This window comes from Mustela nigripes, chromosome 17 (genome assembly GCF_022355385.1).
Source record: "Mustela nigripes isolate SB6536 chromosome 17, MUSNIG.SB6536, whole genome shotgun sequence".
NCBI classification, from domain to species: Eukaryota; Metazoa; Chordata; class Mammalia; order Carnivora; family Mustelidae; genus Mustela; species Mustela nigripes.
The window spans coordinates 41627918-41653957 of record NC_081573.1 but is presented as its reverse complement, the minus strand read 5'-3'; the positions used below and the strand labels follow the sequence as shown (position 1 = coordinate 41653957).

The 26040-nt window shown below is 51.6% G+C and overlaps 1 protein-coding gene across 4 annotated transcripts; it reads right to left on the bottom strand.

Moving 5' to 3' along the window:
* Positions 1-284: 284 nt before the first annotated feature.
* Positions 285-25879, bottom strand: SLC9A5 (solute carrier family 9 member A5). 4 transcript variants are annotated; one of them, XM_059383699.1, is made up of 16 exons: positions 25034-25877; positions 21521-21823; positions 19140-19303; positions 18871-18949; positions 18412-18454; positions 17624-17844; positions 17199-17401; positions 16890-16979; positions 16727-16797; positions 15879-16008; positions 15318-15406; positions 15030-15156; positions 10375-10545; positions 9804-9873; positions 9021-9155; positions 4989-6449 (listed from the first exon to the last, which is right to left on the bottom strand). In XM_059383699.1, the coding sequence occupies exons 1-16, from the start codon at positions 25224-25226 to the stop codon at positions 5977-5979; spliced, it is 2562 nt and encodes an 853-aa protein (XP_059239682.1). In that variant the 5' UTR covers positions 25227-25877; the 3' UTR covers positions 4989-5976. The 4 variants fall into 4 exon arrangements, with proteins under 4 accessions (XP_059239683.1, XP_059239682.1, XP_059239681.1 ...); XM_059383698.1 differs by having other exon boundaries at positions 18412-18589; positions 25034-25876; XM_059383700.1 differs by lacking the exons at positions 4989-6449; positions 9021-9155; positions 9804-9873; positions 10375-10545 and adding exons at positions 285-316; positions 708-766 and having other exon boundaries at positions 18412-18589; positions 25034-25879.
* Between the last annotated feature and the right edge of the window lie 161 nt (positions 25880-26040).

Sequence of the window (26040 nt, the reverse complement as noted above, 5' to 3'; positions counted from 1 at the left end):
GACTACCAGCCGTTTTGCTGTGCCCACTCCCCGGGCCTGCCTGGGAACGCCGGAAGCGGCCCCCTGCTGGGGAAGGGGCGGTGTTAAGTGCCCGAGGTGAGTGATCCGGTGGGCGGCGTGGGGGTCGAGGGAAGGGACTTGCGTGGGGAGGGGAGTGGGGCACTCGGGGGCGGAGACGGGGTTGGTGAGGTTTCTGCTCTTGAATGCACGCAGTATGGGAGGGTGGGGGGAACTACCTCACCCTCTCTCCTCAAAACTGGGAGCATTCACTCCTCACGGGAGAAGAAAAGTGTGAGCCCACGGTCTCAGGAGGCCCCTAGAAAGAGAAATTCTCTAAGCCCAAACCAGCTGCTTGGGCTGCTGGAAACCGATAGGGGTATCTTCGTGGAGGGTAGGAGGAAGGCACCCCTCCCTTGCAGCGCTCAATCTTCCTTCCAGGCAGGGCCACTAAGAGGCAGATTGTTGAATTCCGTGCTGGGCTGGGGACTGCTGTCTGGGCTGGAGGGAGGGAGGGAGTATGGAGGCCTCTGGGGGTAGGAGCAGACTCAGGCCTACCAGAATCTACCAGGCCCAGACCCTCCACTCTGGTGCGTTCCTGGGTATTTTCACCTACCACCCTTCCCCACAAAGTCCCGCCAAGGAGGCTGGGACTGAGGTCAGGGTCCTGGAACCAGAGACACTAACCCAGGGCCTGCTCCTTCACTTACCTGCTGCGTGAGCTCCAGCGACTCAGTACTCAGTTCCCTTTAAGCCTCACCTTACTCACCTGTTTAAAAAAAAAAAAAAAGGAAAGAAAAGAAAGTATTTTCCTGGGGTTGTCAATAGGAGTAGGGAAGACCCCATGTGTCCCATGTGTTAGATGTTCTGTCGCTGCCAGCATTTGGGCTGTGTTCGTGCCCCCCCCCCCCCATCATTTCACCATCAGTCAGGGGATCCTGAACTGGTGAAAGTTACCTGGAGAGTTGACCTGTGAGACCCCTCCCAGCTCTGAGGTGTGAGGTGCCTTTAGGGCATGTGTGCCTGGCTTGACACTCCCCCAAATTTGTGGGAAGACTGTAAGAAGATAGGCTATGTAGCCAGAGGAAGGCACGATGCCCCACAACATGCTCAGGCCCTTGGTTCCTGGGAGGGGAGGGGGCAGTGGGTATTATGGCTTCCTTGGCTCTAAAGCAGGCACCTTCTCAGAAGCCTGGAGGTTCCCAGAGGAGCAGACCTGAGCCTCCGAGCAGGCACAGTGGTAACAACAGCAACCGGCTCCCCCCGATCCCAGCTGCCACATCAGCACCCCAAGTCCAGACTCTCAGGCCAGCTACCTAGGAGCCTTCTTCTCGAGCTGATCTGTCAGAGGAGCCTTGGAATTGTCCTGCTCCATCCCCAACGCCCAGCCAGGACCTGGTCCCACTCTCCTCTAGCTTTTGTGAGCATCAGGACCAACCTTGGATCCCTCCCCAGTTGTCCCAGGGCCGCCCCATTGAGTCATTGCCTCCTGCTCCCTCCCTCTCCTTCTGCTGCCCACTGTCTGCCCACCCCCAGCCACCAGCCAGGCCTCCTAGGAGTGCTAAGATCTGGGGGGACCTATGGCAGGCACACATACCTCCCCCCCAATACCAGAGGCAAGTAAGAGGCCTCAAGCCACAGGCCATAGCTGGCCCCAGCACAGCCAGGCACGGGTGGGCAGACAGATTCAGGATCAGGGTCAGGCCTTGGTTTATTCACTCCACATAGAATGTGCATTGTAGCTTCATGGAAACAGAGGGTACTGTCCACTTCTGTACTTCCAGCACTTAACATAGGGCCTGGCATAGAATAAATGTTTAGGGGTCCCTGAGAGTGGTCACATTACACCTGCCCTCCTGAGGCTCCCTATCCTTAAGCCAGCTGTGAACTAGAGTCACAGTCACAGAGGGAAGACAGAAAAGGCAGAGAACTGCACAGCCCTAGGATGGCAAAGATACAGATAGAAATGGGGACACACAGAGGTCTGGTGGGGGAATACTGGGAACTGAGCCTGGAACCAACCCAGGCCGCTGACCACAGCAGGCTCTGCAGGGCTGAGCTTGCAGGACTGAACAGTGACTCATGGGGCCCTTCTCTGTGGCTCTGCTGGCAGCAAAATCCACTCATAGCAGCCTTTTCCACTGAGATCATAAAATGGGGATCAGATCATAAAATCTCTCCCCTCCCCTGCCCCGTCACTAGCCTTCCCTCAGCCTCCCATTCCTTGCCAACACGAATCAATCAAAAATACGATGGGGGCTGTGGGCCTAGTGATAAGAGACCCAAAGTCATTGCCCTTACTCTACCCCAAACTTTGCACACGCTCTTCAGTACTGCCTCAGACAGCAAGTGTGATAATACCCCAGACCTTCCAGATTGCTCTCACTTTTGGCCTAAATAAACTCCAAACTCCATACTGGCCTGGAAAACTCATCTGATCACAAATTTTGTTGCAAACTGTCCTCTACCTGGAAAGCTCATCTCCCCTAGTCAAACTCCTTCCTCCTTCAAAGCCTGGATCCAACTTAGGTCACCCCAAAGGCCCTGTCTACCATCTTGCCCAACCCAGGACTTGCTCACTCTCCTATTACACACATGCCTGCCTCTCCCCCAGCTGTACTCACCTGCTTTCTCCCCCTCCATCTCTGGCTAACCCTGTCTTCCCAGCTAGTCTACCATCATTAGTTACCCAGCACCAAGCCCAGGAGTCCCTCTGTACCCCCTCCTCCTACACGTTTAGTTGCCTGATTATGTGGTTTTGATTTCTACCACCTTTCTAATCTACAAATTCTCGAAGGGTGTCGTTTCTGTGATTTCCCTTTTGAGGAGCTGCTTAAGATTACAGATCTCTGCATCCCCATTACTTTGCTGAGTCAGAACCTTGGGGCAGGCCCAGGAATCTACATGGCTTTTTTTTAAAGGTTTATTTTTAGAGAGAAAAGGAGTAAGGAGGGGGAGGGGCAGAGGCCGAGAGAGAATCTCAGGCAGGCGTCCCACTGACTGCAGAGCCCCGATATGGGGTTCGATCTTAGAACCCCAAGATCACGACCTGAGCCGAAACCAAGAGTCAGATGCTTAACTCACCGAGCCACCCATCCAGGTGCCCCAGGAACCTGCATGTTTGACACCTCTTGGGGATTGCGACCCTAAAATCTAAGAATGGTTGCCTGCCCTCTCCAGCCTCTTCATGTCCTTAGGCTGCTTGAGCAGAACAAGCCTCCCGTCTCCAGCCTTCCTTTCTACCAGTCCATCCTCCACCGGGGGTTTCTTTCATTCCATCTGGCACCAACTGCATTTGAGCTCCCTGAAGCATATCACTGCCCACACCACTCCCCAGATCACAGTTCTCCCCGGCCAGCTCTCTGCCCCCTCCACAACTCCGCAGTGTTTCCCACACCAACCCCCACAACCCCAGCCTTTGTGTCCCTGGCTGGTCTCTTCACAGCACATCAGCCACTGCTCCTAGCATCTTGCCACATGTGCTCTGGGCATCCTTTGTTTATGCGGTTCTTTCTACCTGGAAGGCACCCACCCACCCAACTTTGCCTGTATTGTCTGAACCCTTACATACACACACTTTCACATCCACTACCTCCTCACAAAGCTTTCCCAGATCTCCTCAGAACCCCACAGCACTTTCCACGATCCTCGCCTTGCGTCTAAAACTTGTAATGGCGAACATGCTGTTTACTAGATTCTTATCATTTTTTCACTTCGTCCTGACAGCAAACTTCTAAAATAAGTATACTTGCTTTTCCGTCTTGGAGATGAAGACATTGAGACTCACAGAGAGTATGTAACTTGCCTGAGCTGCTGTATCTGGTAAGTGACAGCTGGACTGTTAATTCTAAGGTCCTATCACTGCCAACTCTAAACAATGTGAGGGCAAAGCCCAGTTCTTCCCGTTTTCCCATTTGTAGCCCAGAGAAGGGAAGTGCTTGTTGACTACCTGTGTAACCTTCGCAGTGTCGAGAGTCCTTCAGATCTATAGAGACAGAAAGTAGATTAGTGATTCCCTAGAGCCGGGCAGGCGGGGGATGACGAATGACTGCCGATAGGCACAAGGTTTCCTGGGGATAATGAAAATGTTCTAAACTGGGTGCCTGGGTGGCTCAGTGGGTTAAGCCGCTGCCTTCGGCTCAGGTCATGATCTCAGGGTCGTGGGATCGAGTCCCGCATCGGGCTCTCTGCTCAGCAGGGAGCCTGCTTCTCTCTCTCTCTCTGCCTGCCTCTCCATCTACTTGTGATTTCTCTCTGTCAAATAAATAAATAAAATCTTTAAAAAAAAAAAAAAAAGAAAATGTTCTAAACTTAGATTGTGATGAGGGTTGTACAACTTTGTGAATATATTAAAAAAAAACCTCTGAACTACATACATTTTAAACCGGTGAGTTTTGTCGTATATGTGTTGTATCTTAATAAAGATGGATGTGCTTCAGACACAGTGGGAATTGAATCCGGGGCTGTTGTTACCTAAGGGTTTTGGTCCCTAGATGTTTCTGGACCCCACACTACCCAATTTAGAGTGTAAACTCCCATGGTAACCAGCTCCCTTGAGATTGCCTCCCACCTGCCATGTGCAGAGGACTTCTGTTTATTTGTCCTATACCTGCCTCCAGATTTTCAAGGAAGGCTTATCTGGTGCCGGGATGTGCTGGCTGCATCTCTAGGTACCTTGGGACCTATCTCCTGGAGTCTCTTTTCCCACTGGCCTCCCCCATTTTAGAGTGGGCTCCCAGTTCTGTGACTGTATGCCCAAACAGCGATCCCTGAACTGCCACTGCAGGTCCCGTGCTCAGGCGACCATATTGGAAGATATAAGGGAGGAGGGAAAGAGGTCCAGAGGGCCCAGCGGTCCTTCCCAGGATCCCCCTCTATTTTCTCTCCTGGGAGCCCAGGGCAGACAGTCATAAGTTTGTATTTCCCTCATCAGATACCCCAGTTGCCCCTGCAGCCCTAGGACCCCCAGACACATGGACACAGGACACCCATTCATCCGAGAGATGTTTAATGTGTCTTAGGTTCAAGATACAAGACACAGGACAGGTGCTAACCCCAGGAAATTTTCCTGCCACCCAGTCAGCCCGCTTACCACTGCAGCCAGGTATCCCAGCCCCAGAGCAGTGAGATGGTGGCCCTGGAATACCTGGCTCCTTTCCTATTTGGGGAATGTCAGGGTGGTCACGGCCCAGAGGCCACTATCTCCCTTCCTCAGAAAATCCAGACCCAGGAATCTGAAAGATCCAGACTTGGATACAGAGCAGCAGATCTTCAGAGTGACCCCTGCCAAGAAATAGCCCGGATCTGAAGCCTGGCCCAGCCCTGTGGCCTTGATCCTGGAAAAGGAAGAACTACGGCCCCAGTAACCGGCAGCAAAGGGAAGGAAATAAAGCAAGAATTGGACACAGGTTCCCACTGTCCCCCCGCCCCCCACAACTGGCTATAGGTAGCGGACCCAACAGGGCAGCAAAGCCTAAGGTTGAGGCCTGCTCCACCTCCTACCCCATCTCTCTTGAGGACCAGCCCCTCGAATAGCCTCAGTGCCAGAGCACTGTCCTTGAGCTGATGCTGGGGAGTGGGTGGAGGGCAGGAAAGGCCAGCATCAGCTATGGAATGATGCCCTCACTTTGGGGGCAGGAACAGCTGCCTAGAGTGACCCTAGGGGGACCCACTGAGGAAAGGGCATCAGCTTCCCAAGTGGCTGGGCCTACGACCTAGAAGTTCTAGACGGGGTCTTGAGCCAGGGTAAGGGCCTTATTGAAAGGGAAGGTGGCAGGGATTAGGAGCAGGGAAGGTGGTGAAAGGGCCCCTGTGAGGACCAGTCCAGGATACCCCTCTGACCTGCCCCAAGGAAGTCCAGTTGCTAGTTCAGGCTCCTCTGGCCCCTTGTCAGGCTAAGTGGGCTCCTCTGTCCATTGCCCAGGGAAGACTTCCCTTGGGGGGGGGGGTCCAGCCTCTGTTCCTCCTTGAGCCCGTAGGCTACAGCCGGCCACCTTTGTTGAACTGGATGCACCAGTGGGAGTTGGCTGTGCGTGGGCTAAGATGGGTGCGGTCCTCGTGTCCCATGAGGGGCTGCAGCTCCTGCTGCTGGGGGATGTCAGCGCTGCTCTCACTGCGAGAGCGGCCAGCTTTGGCCAGGCTTGGTGGAAAGGCGAAGCTAGGGCGTGGATCGTAAGGCAGGTCGAAAGGGGGCTGGGGCTCTTCAGCGGCCAGTGGGCAAGGAGGCAGGCGGGACATAGTTGGGGCCTGGGTACAGGGCGGGGACGCCAGGCTCTCCAGGGATGAGATGCTCTGGTTCCAGCCCGCCTGCATGTCCACGGGCACAATCTTGGTGGTTTCCGAGGACACGTAGACTGCCAGATCTCCCTGCCCACTCTTCCAGGGTAGCTCCTTCTCTGCACAGGTTGGGGAGGGGGGGATGATGCGTGGGCTTGGGCACACCTCAAGGCTCCCTGAGGACAGAGAGTACATAATGCACTCATCAGTAACACAGTGGAATCCTTCTCAAGTATCACCACATTTTCATAAATATATTCATTCCACAGTTGCCCTAATACATCCATATGTATGATTCGTGGATGAGGGCAAGCTCTCTATTTTATCCCCAGCACCTAGCACAGGGCTGGGCACCCAGTAGTTGCTCAGCAAATACTGACTGAACAAAAGAAGATAATTCAATCAAGAGAAAGCAGGCACCAGGCAGGGATAAAAGCCCATCTATGATCAAGTCCTCACCAGCTTGCAGCACTGGCCTCAGAAACCACATCCTGCCAGGCCCTGTCCCAGAGGAGACAACAGCGAGGGTAAGGGAGATCGTGGGGCTCCACGCCAAAGGCTTTGGTGTTGGACGCCCGGCCTGGGCCTCCACCACAGCTGTTTGGTGGGACAGAGCCCAGAGCATGAGCTCATGCAAACCCCATAGCAGGCTGGATACTGTGCCACAGAGGGGACCTGGGCCAAGAGGCCCCGCACTGCTAGCAGCCGACATAGAAGGCCAGGCCACTGCATGACAGGAAGTCCGAGGTTCTGGAAAAGAAGCCCCCTGGCCACATCCCGCCCCCTGCTCTCCCAAGTCAGTACAATACCTTGCATATAATAGGCGCTGGGTCTACCCGCTCATTGAAAAGTCCTGCGCAGTCGAGTACATTATGAAATGCACTGATGCTGTGATTGGAAGTAAAACTCCCTCTCTTGAAAGACCCAGAATATTAAAATTTTAACCACCACCACCACCAATGAAAACAACAACAAAATTCACTCTTCAACTTTGGAGGAGGCTTCATTGGTCTGAGAACTATTAAGTGAAAGGGACAAAAATGAGCATATATCTCTTCTTTCCTGTATGAGCTGCACCTCAAAGTAATGAAGTCACTGAGGAGAAGTTTTTGGTAGAAGTGGTGCTGGTAATGCAGACAAGAGATGGAGAGTCCTGGATGCAGTGCTGGGACTGGCAATGACCGTCAGTGGCCCTGAAGACAGCTGGACAGCTGGGGGCAAACTTCACTACGGAGGGGTCGGGCTACCACCTGAACCCAGTGATCAGCAGTAACCTCCCAAAAGAGAGACCCCACCGGGGATGTGTTTCCAGATGTGATGCAATACAAAGTACACCATCACTGCCTCTGAAGGGTTCTTAGCAAAATATCTGAACCGAAGTCTGATCGGGATGTAATGACTGGTTTAAAGGAAATATAAGGCCCAGTGAAACATACGAAAATGATGCCTAGGGGATTCAGTCAGCAAAATCCAGACAAGGGAAGACTGTGGGACAAATAACCAGATTATTTCAATAAATACATGGGAAGGAAAGAAAGGAAAGGGGTAGGGACCTATATATCAGGGTTTCTCAAATTTGACACCACTGACAAGATGGAACAGATACTTTGTTGTAGGGCTGTCCCGTGCATCAGAGGACATTCAGCAGTGTCCCTAGCCTCTACTTGCTACACGCAAGTGCACCTCTCCAGTTGTGGCGACCAAAATGTCTCTGGATATTGCCAAATGTCCCCTGCAGGCAGAGTCATTCCACTACCACTCCCTTGAGACCACTTGCTGTAGGTTACAGAGACTTAGCAACCAAATGTCATATGTGGGCCTTGTATGGGTTTTTATTTGAACAAATCTACTGTAAAAAAAAAAATTACAACAATCAGGGAGATTTGAACACACGATAAAGACTTTAGATATGATAACGGTATTGTGGTTAGTATTAAGAAGACTATGTATCTTTTAAAGATACATGCTCGAGTGTTTATTGAGGAGATAATATATTATCTGAGATTTGCTTCAAAAGAACCCAGAGAAGAGGGGGGCATAAGTGAGGGAGTAGATGAAATAAGATTGGTTAGAGTCAGTAATTGCTGAAGCTGGGTAATGGGTAAATGGAAGTTTACTTTATTATTCTATTGTATATTCTGCAATTTTTCCATAATAAAAAAATTTTTAAATGACCTCTGCAGAGCCAGCTACAGTGATATTATGAGGAAGTTAGGTCTCCACATATGGAAACATGTATACATTGTTTTTTATTCACAACAATGCCATTTTGACGAATTCAGACTCCTCCCCCAGGCCAGGCTGCCACCCTCACCGGGGCTCTACCTGAGGGCAGATATACTGAGCCTGGGTCACAACAGAGCCTAGTGTTAGGTTTGCTTGTCACCTCATATGCCTCGCCAGACTGTAAAGGGAGGCTGGGAAGTGGTGACAAAGCTGTAGGCTTTGGAGTCAGATGGATCAGGTTCGAATTCTGGTTCTGCTGTGGGATGCTGGGCAAGTCCCAAGTCCCTCTGGCCCTATGAGCTCAGTTCCCCCACCTTGGTTGTGGTTGTTGTGAAGACTGAGTCAGATCAGGCATGTCAGATGTCTGATTATAAAGGAGATGCTCAGTAAATGTTGACTGGGGAATAAATGAGTAGGAAAAGGGAGTTGTCTGGAGGAAAGGCCATGAGCAAAAAGGGAAGAAGGCAGCTGCACAGCTCCGGCCTGCCTGAGAAGGAGCGAGGCTGGGACGAAAGCATTACCTGAGACCTTGCCCTCTTGGAGAACCTCACTGGTGGCCCGAGCCACAAAGATGATCCCCTCGTCGTCCTCCTTCTCTGTCTCTGAACTGTCACTCTCCTCCTCCTCCTCAGACTCCACAGTTAAGATCACAGCAGCTGGACGGGGACAAGAAGCAAGTGGGGATGGCCAGCCTGGCAGCTGCCTCTTGGTGCCTCATAATCCCAAGCCAGCTCCCTGTCCACCCAGGCAAGCGCCCACAGCTGACACAGCCCCCTACCTTCTCCTCTGGCTACTTCAGTTCTGGCCTAGGGGTTGGGGCTGGAGAGGAAGGGAGGTGGGGTGCTTCCTCAGAGGAAGCCAGTGGGGAGGTTTTACTTTCCACCTCCTCCATCCTGTCCTCTCAGCCCCAGAGCCCATCATCAACTGAAAATACGAGCATCTGGAAAGGTGAAAGGCCCATCAGTGCTCAGCTCATCCAAACTCTTGGTTTTGCAGACAAGACACTGGGCCTCAGGGGCTGCACACCCTTCAAGCTCGCCCCTTCTCCATGACACCTTCTCTAAGTCCTCAGGGCCTATAACCTGTAGTTAGTAGCCATTAGACGCCTCCTGCCATAAACGGAGATCTGCCTAGAATATGTCCAGCTTTGAAAATCAGGGAAGCCCATCAGGTCCCTGAAGGGAGGAGCCTCAAAAGTCTATGGCTCTGAATGCAGCACAGAGGAGATCCTCCAGGTTTTGGCTGATGGACATCTGCCCTCCCAGATCTCTCCTCCCTCAGCCCCACCCCCACTCCCTGCTTGCCTGTGTCCTGAAAGCCCAGGTCTCGCAGAGGTTTCCCATTTGTGGCCTCAGTGTTAGCCAAGCCATCCTTCTGAGGACCAAGGAAAAAAAACCCTAAGGCTCTGACCCCAGCTCAAAACCCCAGCCCTGTTGTCAGAATCTATGTCAGTCCCACTGGTTCTATCTGCCCTTGGCCCCCCAGGCAAGTGTCTGGAGTCTAAGTAACCTCTGCTCTGGCAAGGGCTCTGGATGCCTCAGCCTGGGCTGAATTAGGGACTCACGGAGCTCCCCCTGCCCCTGCCCCCCAGGAACCTGCCTTTCTCTTGCTGGCTTCATTTCTGGTAAAAGGTCCTGCTGCATCCCAGCAGGTAACCACCCACATGACAAGAGGTGGATCTCCCTCAGAAGGCCTCACCTTACCCTTCTGTGACTCCAGGAAGACGCAAAAGGGAACACAAACTATTGTACCCACCAAGGCCTTGAGGATTATCCACCTAGGGGGCCCCCTGGGCTGGATTCCAATACTTGGGAGCTGGAAACTCCGCACCATCAGCATCCAGCCCCAAACAGAAGTCCCAGAGAAAGCACGTGCCTTCTTGCGACCAGTCTTGCGAGGTCGTGGCTTGCTCTTGTTGAAGCAGATGTTGTGCTTGGTGGACTTAAAGGACTCTAGCCGCCGCTTCATATTCTGCTGGAAGATCTCCTTGTCCTGCCGTTCCTGAGCATCCTCTGAGATGAAGTGGCGGCTGCAGCTGGCTTTGTACTGGCAATGACAGCCCCACCCTGCCATGAGGCTGGGAGCCTTGGCCTCCCACAGGAACCCAGGCCACAGCACCATATGCACCATAGGCTCTGCTAGCCCAGTTTTTCCAGAACCAACCATGGATTAAAAAAAATAATAATAAGGGCACCTGGGTGGCTCAGTGAGTTAAGCCACTGCCTTTAGCTCAGGTCATGATCTCAGGGTCCTGGGATCGAGTCCCGCATCGGGTTCTCTGTTTGGCAGGGAGCCTGCTTCCTCCTCTCTCTTTCTCTGCCTGCCCCTCTGCCTACTTGTGATCTCTGTCTGTCAAATAAATAAAATCTTAAAAAAAAAAAAAAAAAAGAAGAAGAAGAAGAAGAAAAAATAGGAACCCAGACAGACTGTATTCTCAATTCACTGGGGGAAAAAAACTTATTTTTATCACAAACCTATTCCCTCCAAATCTGGCATCCCTATCCTGTACTGCCCTTCCCAATCCTCTCTGACTTGAAGTAACAAGAGGCAGGGGGCCCTGTATCTTATCCCTCAGGGCTACTACTATTTCCTTCTTTGCACTTCCATTTAGGAGCCTGGTCCCTGTGCCTGGCCCACACCACCCGCAAGGTACACAGGATTCTCCCTCCACAAGGAACTCTCTAGCCAGCCATTTCTGCAAAAACTTTGGACTTCCAGAACTATCTCTCCTGACAACCTGGACCCTCTCGGTCCAATAGCCACCTGCAACCAATTCAGCACCACGCCCATCATCTGTTCCTTCCCACTCTTCCTCACAAAGACCAAGCCCACTACATACCTACCTAGACCGCCAGATAGAAGTACTGCCATTTGGTCTGAATCATCTCATCTGGGCTCACCTCCCCAGTACCATCCTTTCCTATACCTTGTATTTTCTGCTGCCCTGAGCCGGTTCTAAGAGCTTTCTTCAAGTCTCCCATCAGCCCTCCTTGACCTAATCACCCAGAGGGACCCCTCTCTCCCTCTCTCCGGGTGGTGCAGGAATCAGCTCTCCCCCAGGCCTCCCCCGAACCCTGGCCTCTCCCTTGCTCAGCCCATTCCTCCCTGCCTCCATCAGCCCCTGGCTCCCTGCTATCCCCTCTGCCCCAGAACCTTCACTGAAGGAGTGGTCACCATGACCACCCCCTGCTTTTAAGCATGCTCCTGCCTGTACTCCCCTGAAGAAAGCTTTCCACTGAAGGCACTGCTTCCCTTTTGCTGCCAAACTTTCATACTTTGATCCTGACACTTTCCCTCATATGCATTACTTTCTTAAAAGCCAGAAATACAGGGACGCCTGGGTGGCTCAGTTGGTTGGATGACAGCCTTCGGCTCAGGTCATGATCCTGGAGTCCCAGAATCAAGTCCTGCATTGGGCTCCCAGCTCCACAGGGAGTTTGCTTCTCTCTCTGACCTTCTCCTTGCTCATGCTCCTTCTCACAGTCTCTCTCTCAAATAAATAAATAAAATCTTAAAAAAAAAAAAAAAGCCAGAAATACAACTCCAGGGTCCACGAGTCCATGGTGCTACGTTCTCCCTGGTCACCAGTGCCAAGGCTTGGCCTCTGGTTAGGCGCTGGCCTGACCTCTGTGGAGCATCCAGCTGTCCTGCCCCACACCTCCAAGACACACCATCTGCTACTGCTCCTCCCCCCTCCTTTTCTCCCATGTGGAGTCCTTACTGTGTTGTCCTTGGCCCTCCTCTCTCCCTTCCAAATGTTCTCTGGAGTAAACTAGCCCTTCCCCCAGCTTCAGCTAGCCAGCCTCCTGACTGAGACCAGGGCGCCATCAGACCACATGCATTTGAATCACCTGGACAATTGACTAAGCCCACCAGATTCTTAGCCTGTTCCATACTACAAATTCAGAATCTCCAGGAGGTAAAGTCAGGAATACTATTCTAGCAAACTCGTATTCTAACAAACTCCCACGAGGGATTCTGATGTCACCAGGTGAGAAAACCTCTGATGATAAAGACTACTTATAAATCTTAAGTTCTAGCCCTCATCTCTCTCTCAAACTATCATCTCATACTTGTAACTGCATACTAAACACTCCTGTCTCTTTCTGATGACAGTTCTGTCTCTTTCTCTGACGACATTTCTGTGGAGAACATGAAGAATCATAGATTGTGTTATGGTGTACCTAAGTGGATTCAGAACTAGTTGAGTAACCATACCCAACAATACTTGGTCCATGTCAGTCTGGAGGAAAGTCTTTAGCAGCAGTCCACAGGGCTCTGTCCTCAACTCTATCCTGTTCAACATTTTATGTTGATTTGGATGAACACAAAGTTAGCAGACTTAGCAAATTTTCACATCATGTGAATCTGAACAGATATTTGGTGCCAGATATGGGATCCAAACGATAGAATGATGGGCTAAATCACGTAAGATGACATTTAACAGGGATAAGCACAATCTTACTCCAGTTTTTTAAATTGACTATACAGGAACTGCACCCATTGACCAATCTTATGCACACACATCCATAGACAACCAATTGTTACATACATCCTGATGTGATACAGGAAGAAATACACAGCACACCTACTGAATGATCCTGAATCTGACCAGGCCTCTAGATCTAGCTACCAGAAAATACAGGGGATGGAGGAACGTGTTAAACACCACCCCTGGAATACAATCAGCAAAATCTATAAAATGGGAAATTCTCCAAAACGAAGTATCTAGTTTCTCAATAAATAAGCAAGTGGGTGAAAAGGAAAAGGAACAATATATTAGAGATTTTTTCTTTAATAAAGAGACATATTTGCCAAATGCAAAGTGTGGACTTTATTTGGATTCTGATTAAAATCATCTGGAAAAAAGATGTTTATGAACACTGATTGGATATTTCATGTAAGAAGGAATTATTATTATTTGCTGTAAGTGATAATAGTACTATGATTTTCTATATATAAAATATATGTATATATACATGTAATACGTATAGAGTTCCTGCCACATAGAGATACGTATTGACATATTTAGAGGTAATATGTCTGGAATTTGCTTTAAAATAATAAAGTGTGGATGGGGTGAGGTGGGGGTACAGAATGTTACAAGATTAACCATGCATTGATAATTAGAGGAGCTGAGTGATGGATATATGAGTTATTTTATTGTCTAGTTTTGTGAATGAGTAAAATTTGTCTTAAGAAAAAATGAAACAAAAAAACCCACAGGTAGGATAAGACAGCATTTAACAGCCATTAACTGAGGAAGACATGGCGGGGTGGGGGGGTGCCCGATTGTAAGGACAATATGAAGCCTCAGAATGGTAAAACAAAGCTGGGTAGATTCTGAGCAGCGGGAAGAGAACGGCAAATTCTAGAACTAGAAAGGTAAGAGAGCCCCTATGCCACGCCCTGGCCAACCACAGCTAGAGAAGCATTCTGGGTCTTGTTTCTTATGACCAGAGAAGACACACCAAGGAGAGGAAATGCTGGCTTGAGGGCAAGAAATCCTATGTGAAAGGGAACTTGTCTTGAAACCTTTGAAGGCTTATTCTGCAGAGCTGCAGAGGGTCAAATTAGGGCCAGTTAATGCCACGGAGTTAGGGGAAGCCACTTCTGCCTCAATGATAGAAACAACCTTGACTGTTAAAACTGCCGGGAATGGGGGGTGCCTGGGTGGCTCAGTGGGTTAAGCCGCTGCCTTCGGCTCGGGTCATGATCTCAGGGTCCTGGGATCGAGTCCCACATCGGGCTCTCTGCTCAGGGCTGACCTCTCTCTCTCTCTCTCTGCCTGCCTCTCCATCTACTTGTGATTTCTCTCTGTCAAATAAATAAATAAAATCTTAAAAAAACAAAACAAAACAAAAAACTGCCAGGAATGGTAACAGCTGCTTTCCAGGTTCAGAAAAGTTCAATGTAATGGCTTGCTGCCCCCTTGTGGGGTTGCAGCAGATTCCCTCCTGGATAGGCTGGGCCTTCTAGCCCCAAAGCTTCCTGACCTGCTTTGGACTGACATTACCTAAGAGATGTCTGCCTTCCCCCATGCTGAGCTGGTCCCATCCCATAGGCTTCCTCAGCACTCCTGCTTCTGTCTGCAACCCCATCAAGCCCTCTGTAGTCTGTCCCCTCCTATACCCTTCAAGACAACCACCCAATCCTATGTGTTCCTCTCCCTTACTACCACCCAGCTTTGATCTAGTGTTTCACTCCAGCCTCCCAATTGGCTCTCCCTGTCTCTCACCCCACCCCTCCCATTTGGTCTGTGCTCTGCTACTGGAAGAAGACATCTTTAAACAGTGCTTGTATCAGGCCAACCCTTTCTCAAAAAAAAAAAGAAAGAAAGAAAGAAAAGGGAAAAAAAGGCTAAAAGTTATTACAAGATGAAGCCCATGCTCTTCAACTGGGCATTTATAGCTCTCCACTAGCTGGCACCAACTGCCTCCTGCACCTGTAGTCATGGCCTCCCCAGACCACCCTCCCCCCCCCCCCCCCCCCGCTCTCCCTTGGAACTCTCACACCCTGCCTGCTCTCACCCTGCGGCGTGGCTTGTAGAGGCCTCCACAGAGCAGGTGGTGCATCGCAGCATCCTCCCGGTCCCGGCCGCTGCGCACTGTGTCAATCACCTGCAGATCCAGACATGCTCCACTGCCGCTCTCCCTCCTGCAGGAGGCAGGGAACACGTGTGCTAGGGAGGGGCCGGGAGGCACAGGCCAGGGGAGGGCAAAAGGCAAAGGTGCCCACACATCTTCCCTGAAAGGGTTGCAGAGAGAGGGCCCAGTAGAGAGGAGCTTGAGGAATCGGAAGGGGGCTAAAGGACTTACAGCAGGTTGGTGACAGAGGTTTCTGCCACAGAATTGCGGCTGGGCATAGAGGGCAGAGTGAGCCCTGTGGAGGACAAGACATGGCCTCCCTGCAGGGGCCAAGACAGAGGTCAGACGGCAGTCAGATGGAGGGTGGCCAGACAGTCAAAGGGTAATAAAAAGAACAATAGTTAACACTTATTCTGCGCTTTGATCTTCTAGGTACTGTGCTATGCACTTTAAATATTGAATCCACAATACTCCATTACATAGGTATTCTTATTCCTGCTTTCTTACAATTGAGGAAACAATAAGGGACTTACCCAAGATCACAAGCCTGTAAGCGGTAAGAATTAAACTGCATCTGCTGACTCTAGAGTCTAGCTCTTTCTCAGCTTTCTCTACTGCCTGCCAGACTCTGAATTCAGCATCAGGTCAGGCTGGTTCCTGCAGCTGCCACTTCATCAGACCATGGAGTCAGCTGGGAATTCCCAACTGCCTGCTCAGGTCCTGCCTGCTTGTCACCCCTTCCTGTCTTGATCTACTGGTTACCTGCCAACCCGCCACTGGCTGCTGGCCCACCTGGTCCACGAAGCTGATGGCATCCCGGATGTTGAGTCTATAGTACACATCCCAGATCTGGTCCCGGATGCGGTAGGCTGACCGCCGCATCAGCAGCTGACTCAGGTACTTCTTGTCAAACTGCTCCCACCTACGGAGGATGTCAGGCCCAGCCCTGAGTGCCATCCCCAAAGCCCAGCTGGCTGGCCCTTCCTCAAATGGGGCAGGGGCACTGCCAGCACTGGCCTGGCTCTCTTGGTGTGGGCCTCAGCCATGGAGTATCTCATAGCTATTCCTGGCCCTTATGGAACTTAAAGCATTATGGGAAAGACTGACATTAAATTGAAGTTATTGCGAATAACTAAAATTGCAACCATAACAAGAACTACAAGGGATAGAGTATGATAGGGATTTGTCCTAGTCAGGGAGGCCAGGAAAGTCCTCCTTAGAGATTTGATGCCTATGGTGAGATCTGAAGGCTGAACAGAGGTTAAGTAGGTTGAGAAGGAGGCAGGGAATGTTCTGATATATAGAATATGAGCAAAGGTCCTAGTGGCAGGGTGGGGGATGCACAGTGGGTCCTGAGGTTCTAAACCAGATCTGTGTAATGAGCAAGCAGAGAGTCGAAGGCAGAGCAGAGCACGATGAGGCTGGAGTCTGGCAGGTGCCAGACAACACAGGGCCAAGCAGGCTTCCCTGGGAAAACCTGTCTTATCCTGAGAGTACTGGGATGCCACTGAAGAGCTCCTGGCAGAAGTCAGCCAGCCCAAGTCTGGCTGTATCCCTTCTCAGAAGTGTGGCACATCCCCAGTGCTGCCCTGGCTGGTGGGGCTGGTGTTGCTGAAGGAGCCTTGGGGGAGCTCCCTCACCTGTCCCTCCAGTAGTGATAGCCATGGTGCCCCACAACGTCCTCCACTGCAGCCAGAATGTGGTCAAAAGTCTAGAAGGGGGTGGGTAGGGGGACTGGATCAGGACTCTGCTCAAAACAGAAGGAAGAGAGGTATGGGTGGAGGGATGGGGTTTGGTACCCACGTGCTCATGCAGCTCCTGGTTCAGGGTAGGTTTGTGATGCTCACTCCTCTTCACCTTCAGCCACTTGACCAGTGGCTTGATGGTTAAGCCCTATGGACAGGCAGCAGGTGAGCCCTGCCCTATCCAGTTCCCTGCTGCCTTTCTCTCCCCATAATTAGACCTCAGCTCTGGACCTCCACCTCACTGCATTCAAGGTCTGGTAAGTCAAATCCCTATTCCCCAAAGAGAGGAGCCCCGGTCCCAAAGGCTCCATGCCTCCCCCAGGGCCTGCCGGACCCTCTCCCTACCCAGCCTCATGGGCTCTCCCACCTGCACAATGACTGTGAAGAAGACCACCACAATAGTGGTGGCCACAAAGTAGTCCTTGGCAGGGACCTTGGTCCTGTCCAGTAGGATGACGAGAGCGAAGGCCACAGCCCCCCGCAGGCCCCCATAGGACATCACCACCTGGTCAATCTTGTCCAGAGGGACCAGCCGGAACTGATTCAGCACCCACGTCTGCAGGACTACGCCTACAGCAGGAGGGAGGCCAGTGGGAGCAGGGCATTGGGAGTGGAGGACCCAGGAGTGGATGGCACCAAGTATCTGGGCTAGGGTCTCACAGGGGTTGGGAGGGTGAGCAACGGGGCTGGGGTGGGGGTGCTTAGGAACTGACAAGGATATGGACTCAAACTGGGGGATGCACTGGGGCAGGGCAGGAAGGAGAGTGGGAAACCAGAGGGTACTGGCAATACCGAGGGCTCGGAAGAACAGGATGAAGAAGAGGGTGCCCAGCACCAGCCCAGAATCCCAGGCCCACTTGGAAGAGTCCACAGCTGAGATGCCAAGCAGCATGAAGATGACAGTCTCAGCGCAGCTGGCTAGAGTCTTCATTGTGTATTTGACAGCCGTGCGTGACTTATGGGAGATGTTGGCCTCCACGTACTTCTTACAGCCCAGGCCACACATAGTCACCCTGGGAGAGGAATGGACAGACAAGGCAAGTAAGGAGGGGCTGCAACCTCTGGGGTTGGAGCGTGCCGCAGGAGGGGTGTTGCCCATCACAGGATGTCAGGCCATCAGAGCTGAGCCCAGAGACATAGAGGTTATCTCAGGATAGCTAGTGGTGGCTGGTCTTGGGATAAGGCTCCAAATCTGCAGGTTCCCACTCAGTGCCTCCTGGAGGGGAAGCTGGGAGAAACATGCTCTGACTAGCATCCTCTCTGAGGCACCTTTTACAGTGCTGCAGCCATTACAGCTGGTGGCACCAGGCCTTGAGGTCCACTTCTAGCTCAGCCTATACCCCAGAGAGTGCTTCAGGCAGAAGAAGGTTGGGTTCTGAGGTGCCCAGGGCAGTGCTACAGGCAGGTCCTGAAACATTACCTGAGGTCTGTCATCTCCCCAGGGGAGTTTGAGGCTCCCACTACCACAACGGCTCAGGGAAGCCTACTGCCTCCTCAGGGTCCTGCTTCTGCCCACGTAAGGGGCAACCATTTCCAATGCCCCCTCCCAGCTGCCTACATGCAAGGCCCCCAGGACTCACGCAAGAATAGCAGAAAGCGAGGCCATTTCAGCAGTGAGGTAGGCTGCATAGGCGAGGAGGAAGACCAGCAGCGGCTCGATGATGCGGACCCGCTTGGTGAAGCGTGTGGTCAGGGCCAGGAGGAAGGCAAAGACTAAGCCCACAGCTGCCCCGCCCAGACTGACCACAAACAGGGAGGCTGGGGGAGGAGTGGGTTGTCAGCATGACCCCTGGCCCGGACCCCACCCGGGCAGACAAGACTGCTGCCTGGCAGGGAGCGGAGGACAATGCCCACTGTACTCCCCGGGGGTCAGGATCCCAAAGCCAGGATCCCGGGAGAGCCACTCCTTCTCAGGTTTGGGGGATCCCATTTCTCCATAGTGGAGGGAATGGAATGAGGCAACCCAACAGCCTCTGCTGTCCTGACGCAGCTGGGGGGACAGGGACTCAGCAACCCAGCCAAGAGGGGAAAATACTGACCGACTCCTTTCAGGTAGTCAGCAGCCTGCACGTTGGCAGAGCCCATCTCCACAAAGGAGTTGCAGACCTTGTACAGCACCTGAGTGAGAAGAGGAGAGTCAGGAGCAAGAAGAGGGAAGCCCCAACTGGGACTGCCAGGAGAAGGTGAAAACTGAGGCCATGTTTCTTCCCCAGGAGACCCAGGGAAGGGTCTGAGCATGCTCAGACACCCAACCAGTCAGAGCATGGCAGCGGGGGTCAGGGAATGGCAGCCAACTGAGCACTCTCACCACGGTGACGGCATCATTGAGCAGGGACTCGCCAAAGACGATGATAAAGAGAGTGTCGTTGACGTGCACCTCCTCAAAGACAGCCAGCACAGCCACGGGGTCCACTGCTGAGATGAGGCTCCCGAATAGCAGAAAGTCCAACAGGCTGGCCTGCACTCGAGGGGCTTTTGAGGGATAGATGGGGGACAGCAGCTGGTGAGGTGTCCAGTCTCCCACAGCATTCCCTGTGACAAGCCCTAGCTTCCCACCCCACTGTGGAAACAAGGATGCCCAGAGAGGACTTGGGATGGTGAAGAGTGTCAGCCCGCAGGTCAGGAGACTTGAGCCTAAGGCCTGGCTTTGCCACTTACCAGCTCTGTGATGTTGGCGCTGTCACTGTCACATGACTTCTCTTAAGCCATGCCTCCTCATCTGCCTACCTCACGAGATTGCTGCAAAATCAACCCAGGAGATGGCTAAGAAAGCTCTAAGTAACCTGAAAAGTTAAGGGGGCGCTGAGAATAAAAATTTCAACTACAGTAGTAAGAACCACTAGCTGGTGGAAACTGGCTGCTGACTGGCTTTATTAGAGACAAGAACAAGAGAGTGCTTTCTCCCACATCTGTGGTTCTCAGCCTAAGGGATGTGACACAATTCTCAGCAGGAGGGGGAGGGACTGTCCGTCTATGAGAGCTCAGTATGCTAGGAAAACACTCACCATGGGGAGAACTTGAATATGACATAGAGTCTCTGTGAGCCTCAGTTTCTTCATGTATATACTGAGAATAGTAACAGTATCTACCTCAAAAGCTTCTTTATTTAGCCAGAGCCTCATGCATAGTAAGCACCTAATAGATATTACTGATTGTTATTCTTATCTAATGTCCTCCCTTCCCTTCCTGCCCCGAAGAGTTCACTCACCCATTCGGAAAACCAGGTTGGAGTCCTCAAGTAGAAATTGCAAACCTCCCCTTGTGCCTTGGAAGAAGTCTGAATTATCAAAATTCAGAATTGAATGGATTTGGGTATAGGAAATGAGGAGGAAAGGAGTAGGAAGGCATCCTGAGGGCAAAGAGCCCCAGTAAAACAGACCTCTCCTACTAACCTTGGACCTATTATCAAATGAACCTAAGGACTTCTATTTCCTCATCTATTAAGTGGGACAATTTACATGCTAAAAGGGTTGCTGTAAAGAGTCCCTGGGATAAGTAAAGAGAGAACACTCAGTGTAATGTACTGCATTCTGTGGATATATAATGTGGATTTAATAATAATAATAATAATAGGGGAACCTGGGTGGCTCAGTTGGTTGTGTGACTGCCTTCGGCTCGGGTCGTGATCCCAGAGTCCTGGGATCGAGTCCCGCATCAGACTCCCTGCTCGTTGGAGAGTCTGCTTTTCCCTCTGACTTTCTCCCCTCTCATGCTCTCTCTGTCTCTCTCTCAAATAAATAAATAAAATCTTTAAAAATAATAATAATAATAGTAATAATAACAACAACAACAACAACACAACAACAATAGGGGTGCCCGGCTGGCTCAGTCATAAGAGCATGTGACTCTTGACCTCAAGGTTACCAGTTCAAGCCCCATGTTAGGTGTAGAGATTACTTTAAAAAAAAAAAATTAGGGGTCCCTAGGTGGCAGTTGGTTGGGCGCCCAACTTGGTTTTGGCTCAGGTCCTGATCTCAGCATCTTGAGATCCAGCGCCGCCTCGGGCTTAGCGCTCAGCAAGTGTCCTTGATTCTCTTCTCCCTCTGCCCCTCCCTACTATGCGCACGTACTCTCTCAAATAAATGAATAAATCTTTAAAAAAAAAAAAAAAGAAAAGAAAAGTAAAGGGGTGCCTGGCTGGCTCACTGAATGAAGCATGTGACTCTTGATCTTAGCGTTGTAGGTTCAAGCCCCATGTTGGGTGTAGAGATTGCTTAAAAATAAAATCGTTTTTAAAAAGTTAAAAAAAAATCTTAATTTTAAGAAAAAATAATAATAACAGAAAACCACCCTGACGTGACTTGGGCAGAGCCAGAATGGTTGGCCCTCATGGAACAGTGAATCGTATCTCAGGGGAGCAAGGCTGGCAAGTGGCAGTGTGGTGACAGAGGGCAGGAGGCAGCAGAGTAGTAATGCAGGCTTCCCAGCCTCGGCAGCCCACACACAGCTGGGAGCCAGGCCTCTGCTCAGCTGTCATGCTGCAGGAGCCCAGACTCAACTGGCAGAGACCTAAATGAAGGCTGAAAGCCCATCTGGAGTGTTGCCTTGCACTCCAGGTGGGAGCGACCTAAGATGGAGCTCTCAGGGCATGGCTCTTGCCAATATGGGATCTCCAGAGCTGGAGAAGGGAGTTGGGTGACGAATCTAGTAAAATCTCCCTCTGCCAGTCCAGGTCCTAGGGTCACTTACCCACAAGTCCAGCCTGCTGCAGGCCCCACAGGGCAGCACCTGTTGTGAAGGCATTCCATAGTGTGCCCACCACGGCGTAGGTGAGGATGGCACCCAAATTGTCAAAGAACAGCCTGCTAGGCATGAAATAGCCCGAGTCCAGCACAATAGGAGGCAGCAGGAAGAGGAAGAATGTGCCTGGCTCCAGCTGGTACTCAGCTTTCTTGGCCACAGCCAAGACAATGCCTCCAAGCACCAGTCCCAGCAAAATCAGCAGGCAGCTCTCAGGAACCAGCGATGTCACCTTCCGAGACAAGTGAAACACTATAATGCAAGAAGAGGGCAGGATCTATCAGCTTATGGGACGGGAAGACACACACACACACACACACACACACACACACACAGGTCTTTAACCTCCCAGTCTCAGAGGGTTATCCAAGGTCAGGAAACCTGACCCTGGGACCAAGGAGGAGAAAAGAAAGGCAAGACTGCTCACATCTCCAGCTTGCATGGCTACAAGCCCTCTGCTGCAGCTAAGGTTGTCTGTCTCTTGGTGCTTCTGTCATGGTAACATAGGCCTTTGCTTGCTCTTTCCATTTCTGGAAATGTCCCCTCCTCTCTACTCTCATCCTCAGGGGACCTCACCTTTCTCTCTGAGCTCCCTTATTCATGGCTATTATTTGAGCCTCAGCAAATGTTAGTTGGTATATTTTTATGCATAACATAGCTATAAAAATCAGGGCCTCTACAGTCAGGCTGTCTGCGTTTGAAAACTAGCTCCTCTATTTCCTAGTTCCATGGGCTCTGAGCACTTAACTTCACCTCTCTTTCAGTTTTCTCATGAGCAAAATGGGAATAAAAACAGTCATCATCTCATAGAGTTGCTGGGAGGTTTAAATAAAACAATCTACTTGATAGCACTTAACCCAGTGCTTTATCATACGCACTCAGTAAACATTACCTAATATATTATGTCCTGCTTCCTAACTAGACCATAACACATATTATACATCCTAACCCAATGTGCTTCTCATTATATAGGCTCAACTAATGACACAATAGCTTTAAATTAAATTAAAACAACAGTTTTAAAAACACTGGGTTTTTAGCAAGAAGATCTCCAGTTCTTCTGGCTCCATCACTTTCTAATGTGTGATCTCAAACTATTTAATTTACCTGAACTTCAATTTCCTCTCCTGTAATATAGGAAAAATACCTTTCACCCAGGGTGAGGATAAAATGATATAGTGTGAATGTGTCCAGCAGGATATCAGATATATAGTAGGTGCTCAACAAATGTTGATTGAAAATGACTCTAGGGAAGGGGTGCCTAGCTGGCTCAGTCAGTGAAGCATGCCACTCTTGATCTCAGGGTTGTGACTTTGAGTTGTATATAGAGATTACATAAAAATAAAAAATCTTGGGGCGCCTGGGTGGCTCAGTGGGTTAAGCCTCTGCCTTCAGCACAGGTCATGATTCCAGGGTCCTGGGATCGAGCCCCACATCGGGCTCTCTGCTCGGCAGGGAGCCTGCTTCCCCCTCTCTCTCTGCCTGCCTCTCTGCTTACTTGTGATCTCTCTCTCTGTCAAATAAATAAAATCTTTAAAAAAAGAAAAGAAAATATTAAAAAAATTATAAAAATTAAAAATATTTTTTAAAAAATGGCTCTGTGGGAAAATAATGACAGGACCTGTCCCCAGGAAAAGAAGAGAAGTATGAAATGGGTGTCTAGCATTATTGCCACTCCTCTTTCCCCACTAAAATAAACTCTTTTGGCTTTCCCCTGGGCCCTGAGATCCGAAGTAAACACCTCTGCCCATACCTGGAGTGGCAGATAATGGAAGTGGCCTCCACATTAGCATATGTCAGACCCAATGCTAAGACAGTGTGCCCTTTGGAAGCTGTACCCAAAGGGCTTAGAGCAATTCCAGGCACATAATGGGAACTACATAAATTTCTGTTGAATAAAAGGGAAAAAAACTTCCTAGCAATGAAGCTGAGGGAAGGTATCCCGGATTGTCCTACTGATCTCTCCCATCCTCTGTGAGGATTTGTCTGTGTGTGTGTGTGTGTGTGTGTGTGTGTGTGTGTGTCTGGGGGGGTGCTAATGAAGAGGCTCTCTTCTACCTCCAGAGGAGGTGACTTCCAACCTAGCCAAAACACTAGAATTTATGGGGGAAACTACGTTTGTTGCTATATAAGCCCCATATAAGACAGTAACTTTCCCGCAACTCATAGACTCCTCAGCAAACCCAATTCTCAGCTCCCAAATCTAGGCTCCTCCCACTTGCTCCCATTGCTGCCAGGCTCTAAGGTAAATTCAGTCATAGATCTGCCCACACACATCCCTACCTTCAGTTCCCCCCTCCTCTCCTTCAGGGACTCCATTCCATTCTCACTTCCAGGGCATGCATCAGCCCCAACACTGCAATCCAAAAACCCATCACCAAATCCTGTTCTCAGGCAGAGCTAGGTTCCCTGAAGGCATTCAGGCCCCATTTTCTGTTATTAATGGGCTGCCAGAACAGAGTGGAAAGTAGTTCTGTTCCTGCCCAGCCTCCCCTCATCCCCAGCAGAGTCCCTGGGGGAGTAGAGGGGCAAATTCTAAGCTGTGTGATTCCTACAGGAAGACTGTATTGGTGAGATTGGAGTACAGCCTGTGCCAGCATCGCTGGGGAGTGAGTAGCAACGCTCAGCTATAATTAGTCACCCCCACAGCAGAGTCTGAACAACAGGGAGAAGGAGGAGGGTCTCTGGTGGGAGGAGGGACCAGTGGCTGCTCAGAAGTGGGGAGGAAGGGGCAAAGACAAGGAAAAGCAGCTCTATTCAAGGTAAGGAATGTGAAGAACAACCTTCAGTGTTGTGCAGACTGAAGAAGGTCGGATGTATGAAAGCACCTAGTGTAGGCAGCAGAGAGTAAGGCCCTAATAAATAGAAGGTTTTCTTTTTTTTTTTTTTTTACCCTGAAATGGGAAGAATGTAGACCTGAATTATTGGGGGGGGGGGGGGGATCCTGTTAAGCACACCTAAAGAAGGGTGCATCTATAGGAGAGCAGAGGGGAGCTAGAGGAAAAGTGGCAGTCTAGTATCCCAAGAGAGTGGACACTTGTACGTGGTCTCCTGGGAAGACTGCTTCTGCAGATCCAGAATGCCTGGATTTGCTGGAGGACACTATCTCCACAATATCCCCACACATCTTTGTTGCTGACAGAGGTTTCTAGGAGCCTGGAGATTGGTGGAGAAGAGGCCAGACCAAAGGGCTTACGCGGAGGAGGGGGGCTGAGAGAGCAAAGGAGTGTAGGGATGAGGCTGGAGAGAGCTGGGGCAGCCCTCAGAGAAGGCCAATCCTCAGACCTCCACCGCCGGGAGGGGAGGAGGAAGAGAGGGCGCAGGAACTCTGAGAGCCCGGATTTGTGGAATCGGAACCTGAGTCCTGGCACTGTGCAAGAAGCCGACCCAGATCTGGGGACTGGGGGTTGAGGGCGGGTCCGCTGCCGGCCGCTGGCCTGGCGCTCACACACACGCACTCACCGATTTTGGCCAGGCTGGCCACCAGGATCCACAGGGCTACCAGGTAGGGCGCCTCCACCTCGTGCCACTGCCAGCGGAAGAGCGCCAGCCCTGGGGGAGGCTCGCCGGACGACCCTGGCTCCTGGGTGGGCGCTTCGGTGGTGGCCGCCCCCGCCAGGGGCAGCCCGAGCAGCGGGAGTGAGGCGAGCAGCATCCTGCTGCCTGCCTAGCAGCCCTCCCAGCACCGCACGGCCGCCGGCCCCGCGTCGCCGCCGCGCCTACCGGCCGCCCCCGCGTCACAAGCACGTGGGGCTCGCTCCCCCCAATCCCAGCTCCGAAACCCCCAAGCCGGGTCCGGACTCCGAGACCGTGCCCCGGGCGTCCGGACTCTGGACCCCTGCTCCTCCCGCTCTAGACCAGTCTGAGCTCTGGAAACCCCCCAGTCCAGCTCTCCAAGTCCCGAAACCTATTCCTTCGAGTCCAATCCCCCAAACCTTCCCCAAAGCTCCTCTGACCCGGTTTCAGAGCTGTGAGGTGCCCCAGCCCTCCGGAGGCGAGGCCGCTTCCCACCCGCCGAAGGAGGTAGCGGGTCGCGGAAGGGGAGGGGGTCTGCGGGGGGCGGGGTGCGGGCCGGAGGGGCTCATCTCCCTCACAGCTAGTGCAGACCCGCGGCGAGGAGCCCGCAGCTGGTACTGAAGGCGCGGGCCCCGCCGCTGCCGCGTGCAGACGGCAGGGGGCAGTGCGCCGCCGCCCTCCAGAGCCTAGGACCCCCTTCGGCCCCCGCCCAGACCAGCGCTGCGCACGCGCACTGGGCGCTCCCAGAAAGACGTGATGGACAACGCTGTCCTTCCTCAAGTCCCCAGAAACCCCAAGACCCACACGGGGCCCAACTCATTCGAGGCTGATAAGGAAGCTGTTCTTCCAAATCGAGGAGCATCCAGCTTCCGTTTCGGTCAAAGTACAAGGAAGTCTCACCTTTTCCATGAACAGAAGGGAACCTATCTTCCTTCCTTAAACTATGAGAAAAC

Coding starts and splice junctions, on each gene's coding strand:
- SLC9A5 (XM_059383698.1), bottom strand. CDS start 25,226: ATGCTGCTCGCCTCACTCCCGCTGCTCGGGCTGCCCCTGGCGGGGGCG. Junction 19,304..21,520: donor GCAGCAGGCTGGACTTGTGG/GTAAGTGACCCT, acceptor ATCCCTCAAAAG/CCCCTCGAGTGCAGGCCAGC. Junction 15,157..15,317: donor ACCTCTGTCACCAACCTGCT/GTAAGTCCTTTA, acceptor TGCCTCCTGCAG/GAGGGAGAGCGGCAGTGGAG.